This window comes from Sabethes cyaneus, chromosome 1, assembly GCF_943734655.1.
Source record: "Sabethes cyaneus chromosome 1, idSabCyanKW18_F2, whole genome shotgun sequence".
Taxonomy (NCBI): domain Eukaryota; kingdom Metazoa; phylum Arthropoda; class Insecta; order Diptera; family Culicidae; genus Sabethes; species Sabethes cyaneus.
The window spans coordinates 49,894,053-49,903,920 of record NC_071353.1 but is presented as its reverse complement, the minus strand read 5'-3'; the positions used below and the strand labels follow the sequence as shown (position 1 = coordinate 49,903,920).

The 9,868-nt window shown below is 39.2% G+C and overlaps 1 protein-coding gene across 1 annotated transcript in view; it reads right to left on the bottom strand.

The window, feature by feature from the left end:
- Positions 1–4,492: 4,492 nt before the first annotated feature.
- Positions 4,493–9,868, bottom strand: part of LOC128733086 (uncharacterized) — a 115,143-nt gene continuing 109,767 nt past the window's right edge. Inside the window, exon 4 of the mRNA XM_053826695.1 lies at positions 4,493–5,321. Within this exon, the coding sequence (XP_053682670.1) occupies positions 4,926–5,321 (396 nt within the window). The 3' untranslated portion in view covers positions 4,493–4,925. The remainder of the gene's footprint in view (positions 5,322–9,868) is intronic.

Sequence of the window (9,868 nt, the reverse complement as noted above, 5' to 3'; positions counted from 1 at the left end):
GATCTGTTTGTTCTACCATGCCCAATTCGGTAAAGCTACTCATAAGAGATAGTTACGCTATAATAACCACAACACTTTATTGTTTTAATTCCAGTTGCAGATTTGCTTAATTATATCAAATTTGCCCTTCCAAATTCAATTAACATCGTTTAGGTGTAACCAAAGTGTGACCAAACTGTTTGCTCCCTCACAAGCTGTGCATATGGGCTTCTTTTTTGGGACCCCTTGGTTTAGTCCTCTTCGGTTTTATTTTAAAGCTTTACTGGTATAAATATTATGAAATTGAACTGAAAATGTTCGGTAGTTCATCTAAAAAATATATTAGGACAGCAAGTTTTGTGCTGAAACACTTTATTTTTAATAGGTCCCACTTGCCCCGGGTGCTTTGAAGTGCCGACCTTATTTCGACCCATTTTTTTTTAATGTCGTTTGTCAAATTAAACAACTAGTTTTCGGGTGTAATTTGTTAATGCACTCATTATGTTTACCTACTGTCAGAAAAACATGTACTTTTACGTAAAGCCTGTGGCCAAAATATCATTTATAGAAAGGTGCGTCAAACTTACAACGCAAATTGAAAATAACGCTCAAATTAAAAGTCCAATTTTGATGTTTGAAATGCCTGTTATAAATATTCTATAGTTTTAATACATACGTTTGAGTTGTATCTTTCATTTCTAGAAAGGTTCGGTTGGAGAAAATGAGGTTGAAGAGAGTTATGAGCTCCGTTCCCACTTACCCCGTATTCCCACTTGCCCCGGGGTACCTTATAGACCAAATCAAGATGACGTCATCTGGCAGATACTGGCGCCCTTGTTTACAAACAGAGCGCAGAATCCAAAAAAGTTTCAACTGTTTAAACAGCAAGTTTGTTGTTTAAACCGAGTTTAAACAGCATTAGGACTAAATCTAAAAGCCATTATGCCTGTAAAATGTTAAAAAACACGCTACATTCGCTATAAACGGAAAGGAAAGTTTTCTAAAATGTAAACAAGGGCTCCAGTATCTGTCAATTGACGGTATGATGATTTGGTCTATTGCAAAAAAACTTCAAAATACAAAACAGGGGTAGAATGCATCACAGCGGGATCGACCAGTTATAAAATATTTTTAATTTTCAGTACATCTTTTGTTTCGGATTATTTATTAAAAATGTAGCAATATTATGTATTGTATATGACTTAGAATTTGCCTAAAACCTAATTGTACATTGTTTAACTTACAATATTTCATCACACATCAGTTGGAGAAAAGTAGATGATTAAATTTTATTGCCAATTATGTTGAGATATGAACCCATTGTATCCCAGCAAACAAGCGTTTGTAACAAACGCTATAACGAACGCTTCCGCCCTGGCGGCAGCCTAGTTTTAGGAGTTTATACAACACGTGATTGAATGGTAAATGTTTTGGTTACGTTTAACGCCTAGCTGGGCAAACGTGGTGCGTTTTGTCCACGGGCTTTGGCGTTCTGCCTCACATATTGATTTTGACTCTTGCCAAAAATCGTCGAAAATTACAAAAAATACTGGTTTTTGTTAGGAAATTTCACCAGGAGTAAGTGTAAAAAAGATCACAAAGTCTTCTAGAAGCTGAACAAACACGCCGTTGCTCTGCAAAATGATGTTTTGCTTAAGCGGTGCATTCTGCACCACCTTACCCTATGTACATAGGGTAATGTCGTTATCGTCGGGCCACTGTTATGGTCGGGCCACCACGATTTTTTCAGTTTTAGTAACTCGTGATACCTTTGTACAAGCATTGTAAAACTTCTTACTGTGACAGCTAACTTTTCACAATATTGTGAGTTTCAATCGTGTATTCAAAACACGCGTACTGAATTCACTGATTGAATCAGTACAAAAAAGTTTTCCAGGTGCAGTTAACTTTTCTTCAAAAAACGATTCATGAAATGCAATTATCGGGATTAATATTAAAAATTTATTAAGTATGTTGTGCTCTATTCGAAGGCTATTGAAAAATCCCGTCCAGTTAGGTGTTTGGGTAGGGTAAGGGGAAATGCTACAAAGCGCTTATTGTAAAAGTCGGGCCACTTGTGTAGTCATGGTTGGGCCACCATAATTTTAATCACAGAAGCGCAATATTCGCTTGAGAACGTCAGTCGCGAGAAATGTGATGAAATAAAACTGAATTAGTACATTGAAAACCTAGATTGTTGTTGATTTTTCATTGCAGTAGTACACTTCGCGATTGTAGTAATATTGATTTTACAAGATCACCAGAAATTTCGTAAAGATATTATTAAAGATAGGGTATTTATACGTATATGGGCTCTCTACATAGAATTTCAATACGTATTTCTTGGATTAAGAGCGGTGGCCCAACCTGTGCAACATGGGCCGAGTATGACAACATTTTTTGTCTTCACGTAAATGCCTATAACTTTATTATTTTTTATGCAATCAGTTCAAGATTTTCCAGAAATATAGCTTATTTTTAGACCTTTCCAACGATCTATTTAGATCTTAGAAATTCTTTTTGAAACAGAAGTTATGGGCGTTATAGAGTTATAGTTATAGAGAAGTTATATTTCAAGTGCCAGTAATACACATTAATTTCATTGTGAAACTGAATTGTTATTTGTGCAACTTTTTAGAAGTTAAATGCAATAACAAAATCACAACTTACAAAAAATCGTTTGTTATCGATATTAGCTTCATATGCGTTATAAACGAATATAACGGTAGATTACCTTTTTGTTACAATAAAATCAGAGGGGTTGTGTACAAGACACGACCGCATATATAGGTGACGCAGGACTACGTAAGTCTCTTTGTAGTGATAGTGGCATGTATTCATGCTTGTAATCATTCGATTCTTCATGTACACATGCTATATGGAACATATATACATGCTACACGCGTTGTATGTAACATTTATCAAGGTAGTAACATTGCATACGTTCAATTCTCAAAAGATTGTTCATTTGAAAACAGTTTAACAAAATCAAGAACACAAACTATTGCTTTCCTGCTACCTTACTGAAATTAAAGATTGTTTTTATTATCCATGGTTTCCCACGTTGAAGGGATTTTACCAATTCAATCCTATTTTATCAACAGCACATCTTTTCACTACACTTCTAATGAAACGGCAAGCATGCGTATTCATACAGAGTCGTATTATAACCGAACACTACAGCTGTAGCACATTTTTCCAACACAGATATCAAGTTCGCCGAAGTTTAATCGTAAAGAATTTGCGATCTGTAGGGACAACGAACTTGTGTCATTTTTTCTGGCACACTTCCCTAACACAGACATCAAATTGGACTAGGTTTAATCGCGTTCGTAAGAAATCTGTTGGCACGAGGGGGTTTTGTTACTCTCTCTGGCGTATTTCCCAAGCAAGGACATCAAGATGGTATAGGTTGAACCGAGGTGTTGAGAAATCTTGTTGAAATGAGGAAACTTGGTCACTTGTTTTGGCTTACTTCCCAAGCACAGATATCAAATTGGTATAGGTTTAGATCATCGTAATGAATCTTCCAATCAATCACGAAGCGCGAATTCTGGTAAAACATAGGTTTATTATTTTCAATTTTTCAATAGTTCAACATCAAGAATCCATACTTTTCTTCATTTGAGTCAATTCTTAGAAGATTTTCCGATCGATTGGTGTAAGAATATTGAAAATCGATCGGAAAACTGCTGAGCTATTAGCGCCCAAAACCTTTCATTTTTCGTGACGCTCACATTTTTCGATTTTTTGGAATGACACCCTATCTCGAAACTTGCCGTAAGACGTAGTCCTACGTCAACACGTATATTCGCAGTAGGTCAGGTGAGACAGTAGTTCCGGTTTTTGCAGGTGCACATAGGGTTGCCAAGTCTGAAAATTACCAAAACTGGCCTGTCGGTCTTGCCTTCAAAAAAGCGCTGGGGGGTGGATGGATTATTGAAGATATTTTCAGAGTGCCAACTACTTGCTTCTGTTGCTAGTGGACAATTTTATGTACATTACCACCTGAACTTCTGGCTGAAGTAAAGTATTGTCACTGCAAAACTGGCTATCTTCAATAATCCAGTGCTCAGGATTGCTAATAAATTTATCAGAATATTTAACAAATTAAACAGCGAAAAAAATTTACCGAGCAAATCTATTTGTAAACAACAAATGCTGTCAGAGGCTTGCATATCCGATCATTGCTTTGGGAGTTTGCATATGTCTTCCGTGAGTACACTGGGGTTATTTCGGATTGTAAAACAAGCGATTGTAATTTATTTAGAATAAGTTTATTTTTAAACGTATAAAAAACGTTCTGCTGCAATCGTGTATAATTTTTACAAAATTTATCACTGCACTGGAATGGTGAATATGAAACAGTATTCGTGTCTGCTTCGTAATGAAGAACATGGAAGTCCGAAAATTGAATAATGCGCCGCAATATCGATAACAATCGATTACAATTACGTGTTGCCTGCAATATACATTAGTCTTAAATGCTACGATAAAACTTTTAGTCTTTCAATTGCTTTTGATTAAAGATCTACAACCTACGCCTAGCTATTTATATATATCAAAATCTTAAAAGCTAAGCAATTTAAAAAAGTGATCGCACTTTTCGATTCGTCATTCCCAATTGTAGCTCAGAGTAGTAATTAATTGCTTCGAAAATTTGTTTCGGTTTGTGTCTTTGCTGCAATCCCAGCTCGTTGAAGTGCGCTCACGATTAGCTCAGTATAACGATCGCCAAAGACACAAACCAAAGTTCGTACGCTAGGGAAAAGCTCTCGTTTTAATATTTTGTAAAGCTCAATTGTATACGTCATGATTTTTTTACTCTTCGCTACCTGCGCTAAACTATGGGGTTTTATTTTCCTGCTTATATGTTTACTATCTATCTCCGCTTCTCCTCTAATCGACAAACTGGCAAGCAAATATCGTTACCGATATGATTCGTCTTACGGAATCAGTTTGTGATGCTGGATGGGTCTCAGATTTTTCTGGCTCTTCTCAATTACGTAGAAACTCTGCGGCTTACCATTGCTCGCATAGTACTTTCCGTGGGCACTTTTCTTGGCCTTGATTGGCGCATAGTATGTCGGCGACTTCCTCTTTTGAAGTTTCTCCGCATGATCGGCTGCGCTGAATTTGATCAGCGATTTATCCAGGGCCTCGTTCTCCCACGGTTTGGTCCAGGTGGGTATATCCTTGATGTCAATCAACTCGTCGATGTTGTCATGGTGACGTGAGTTCGGATTACGACCGCGGTTGTTTCCGAGGATCTTCTTCAGCACCGGAATGTTCCAGTGGTAGATGCGACCCGGTTTTCCGTTGGACTTGAAACCCACTGGAACCTGTGGAGAGAAAGTATACGATGAGAAAAAGGTTGCTTTCTATATCAAGAGACGTCATTAAAATTAGGTATAATTGTGAAAGGTTTTTATTTGCTTTATTTAATAGTAGACAGACAAAACAGTCAATTTCACACAGATCATGTTCGAATTCTAATCAACTTCGTATACCTATGTGACATGACAATCTTTCTTTTTTCTTGTTTTATTGACCGTGTAGCAGTCGGTTTACTTTTCTCTTGAGGAAGAAGGAATGCTTAATGCAAAAAATGTAGATTTAGGCAAACGGAAAAATTCTTGATATAAGGCCAAAAATATAGACTCAGCGAAGGTGAGAGTTGAACTCACAGCTCTCAATCTCTAGTCGAGTGTGTTGTTTAACCAATTACACCACCATAAGACAGCTTAGTGGTATAATTGGTTAAACAACACACTCGACTACAGATTGAGAGCTGTGAGTTCGACTCTCACCTTCGCTAAGTCTATATTTATGGGTACATCTTCACGACAACTTCGACTGCTAACATGTTAAACATAAAGCTCTACTACAAAAGGGATTTATAAAGGAAATCATGTTGAAGAATTGTACAGTCCTTTCTCAATTATTGGACAAACATAGTTTTTAGTACATTTTGACTTTAAAAGCTGATTTGCGTTTGAATATTGTAAATAATTATTCGTTAGTACATCTTATATATAAAAATAGATTTCCATCTGTCTGTTTGTCTGTCCATATGTTCCTTACAGAATCGAAAACTAGGGTAACCAACCTAATTTGGACCCCATCAGCAGCTGTACATAATTTGGACACTTCCATTTGATTTTGTTGTAAGTGTCCAAATTAGGTACAGCTGCTGATGGGGTCCAAAATACGTTGGTTACCCTACTGAACCGATCGGCGTGAAAACTTGCATGTAGGGGTTTTTGGGGCCGGTGAAGGTTCTTATGATGGTTAGAGACCCCTCCCCCGCTAATCCCCACCCCACACTAAGCAACTGGAACCAAATTTGGCATGAGGCGGTTTTAAGATGCAAGAATTTTTTCTAAGGTGAATTAGGACCCCTTTCGCCTTTCGGAGGGGGGGCTCCCATAGAAATGAAATGCAAATTTCCTCATAACTCGAGACTAATCAAGTCAATGGAACCAAATTAGGCAGGTGAGGGTGAGGGCAGGAATATTTTCTATGGCGAATTAGGACCCCTCGCTCTTTTAAGAGGGTTGTATTTAAAAATGTTTAAAAAAATTCTAGTGGACAATCTCTGGCTGTATACAACACAATTGGCTATTCAGAAATATTTGCAGGACTTCCATTAATTCCTTCTCTGTATGGGCACGATAGTATGCCGTGCATATCAACAGGATAGAGGCCATCCATAAGAATTTTTTGAGATATGCTCTGCGTCTTCTGCCCTGGAACGATGCAGCAAATCTACCAGCCTACGAGGATCGTTGCAAGCTTGTTGATCTGCATTCGTTAGCTGCCAGAGGAAAATTACTGCAAAGGCTTTTTGTCTTCGGATTACTGATTGGAGATGTCAGTTGCAGCTCTCTCTCCCAGGTAGACATTTATGTACCCCGAAGGCAGCTCCAAAATTATATCTTACTGTGGCAGCCCTTATATCGCAAAAACTACGTGTACAACGAATCTTGGGCCATGTGCTACCCAGTTTTCAATGAAGTTGGTGAAGCCTATGATATTTAAATAATCAAGACTGTAAACTGTGTAGAGCAATCGGAGTCTGCCCCAAAAGACGATCAAGACTGTCACAATGGCCTTTTAATCCAATGCCCTTATGGCATACAAAAAAGCCTCGCTGCTTAATCTGCACAGCACAGGGCCCCGCGCGTTGTAACACCGGCTCTGCTACAGGCAATGATGCAGCAGCAGTGGCTGAATAAGATCGTCAAGACGATTTTCCCGGCGAATAGCGACGTGACGGTGGCGATGGAAGACGAGACCTGCCTCACCCTGGATAGCAACGACTGGCAGGGCATTTCGTATTTTACTTTCCCCACGCAGGAAGTGAGCTCCGAGGTAAGTTAATTTCACACATCATCAGGGCTATCCTGCGCTCAGTGCACCTATTTTGCTTATTTAACTGTAACACCTCAACCAAGCAAAATTCTAAAACGTTATGTATGGGGCATCAATAGAGTCAATTATACTCCACAAGTCTGCTTAACTAAGATTTGCTCTGTCTTAAGTATTTACGGCACACTCCCATTTCACACCGGCTGGTGTGCAGAGAGTGCTCTTAGTGTAGAGCGCTCCAGTGTGAACTGAGAGTGCGCCGTAAATACTTTAGATAGAGCAATACTTAGTTCAGCAATAATATGGATAATAATTGACTCTATAACGTTTTCGAATTTTGCTTGGTTGAGGTATTAAAGTTAAATAAGCAAAATAGGTGCACTGAGTGCCGGACAGCCCTGCACACCAACTTCCCCAAGAAGGTGCTGCTGTGGCTGACGATCAGCGAGAAGGGGATATGTCAAAGCCGCTCTTCTTTCGCTGCGGACTGGCCGTGAACGGGGAAATTTATAGTACGAAGTGCCTGCCGGAAGTTGCGTCGTTCATCAAGAAATACCATAAGGGCGAAGATCTGGCGTCGGCCCACTACTCGAAGCGATCGTTGGAGGAGATGGAGCGACTGAATATCGAAGTCGGCGTACCCGCCCAACGTTCCCCAACTGCGTACCATCGAGTATTTTTGGGCAAACCTGAAGCGTAAGATCTACTCCGACAATTTAGCCGCGAAAACTGAGGAGGAATTGATAAAAATCCCTGGGAAATTTATCAAACTTAATTAGCTGTCTTATCATTATCATCATCCGAAAAAAGTCAATTTTTTTAATGCATACGTTGCAAAAACTATCGTAAATATCTCTTCGGAATCGTAACTAATGCTTCATAAAGTGCGCCCAAGTCGATTTTCAGTCGTATAAAATAATAGTGACTGACCCACATGAGGAGCAAGTCGCGCTTAATTGGATATTATCGTAGATAATTACTTATATAGATGAAACGCGTGTAATTATTCTTTCTCTGGTATCTTACCTTCAAAATAGTACGAATATGCCAGTTTTGCCGTATCAACTACGATTTATTAGTATTCACATCTGTACGTTATGCTAATTTTTAGCCTTTTTACACGTATAAAAATACTAGCTGGGAAAGAAACGGCTAATGGATAACGATTGGTAAATTGGTACCTGAAATGTAAGATCTCTCCATAAATCAGCACGAGCTGACTTGCTTGCCCTAGAGCGACATTAACTTGGAACGGAGATCGCTGTTATTCAGGAAGTTCCATGGTGAAATTCCAGAGAAAGGGAGTTCCGCGCAGTAGAACCTATTACAGGCGCTTCTTTTAAGTATCACAAGTAGCAGATGCCGGTGCCGGTAGAAAGGCAGAATATAGAGCTGGTTTCGCAGTGTTGAGAAAGCAAAAACAACGAGTTATTCAGTGGGGGCCCTTAGATGACCGTGCATGTGTGTAAAGAGCTAAGAGCAAATTCTTCAACTACGGCTTACTCAACGTATCCGTACCGACAACTGATAAATCCGATGCTGCTAGTGACGAGTTCTATGATAGACTCGAGAGGACCTAGGGAGAGTGCCCAAAATTTGACGTGAAAATCATCAGCAGCGACTCAAATGAGAGAGGAATTTTTCGTTCCTGTCATTGGAAGACATAGACTTCATCTGTCGACCAACGAGATTGGTCTGAGCCTCATAAATTTCGCCGCGACCAGAGGAATGACCATCTCTAGCACCTACTTTTCAGGTCTGAATATTCGGAAACACGCCTGGAGGCATCAAACGCGGACCACAGCTCTCAGGACGATCATGTCTTGATTAACAGTCGTCATTTCTCGGATGTCATCGATGTACGGTCTTTTTCGGGGAACAAATATCGACTCTGGTCATTATCTCGTCGTGTGTAAGAATCGTGCAAGGTTGTACAACGCGGCGAGTGCTCACACTGAGAGGACGCTACCCTACCCCCTGGTATTATAATGACAGTTCAGAGCATGTTTTCCGTAACTGCTACCAGTGTTGTGAGCGGCGTTGCAATCGCATTTTCGGGCCGTCCATAATAAGTGATGCATTATTTTTATGGGAAAACGTTCACTTTTGTAGCATTAATTATGGAAGCAAAAGCTCATCTTGCGTTACATTTGAAATGCGCGTATTACAAAATTGCACATTTATCTTGCTGATTGTATTGTGCTTTGCAGCTGTACCTGGATTAATCCAGATTATTTTCTCTAATGCCAATGTATATGACAAAACAAAACAGCAACATTGCAGTTGTCACTCTTTCTCTTTCTCACTCACAGCATTCGCATTGTCGCACTTTTTGTGCCAGTCGCACTTTTAGACTGCGGTGTCCAGTAAGGTGCAAAATGCGCGATAAATCGATAGCTTTTATTCTTTGTTGTATTTGTTTATAATTATGTAATTAAGATGAAAGTCGTAAGCAAATAAGATTTACTTAATCCATCACACGGCAAATAGACAAACGTAAACAAACCGAGTTGAAATA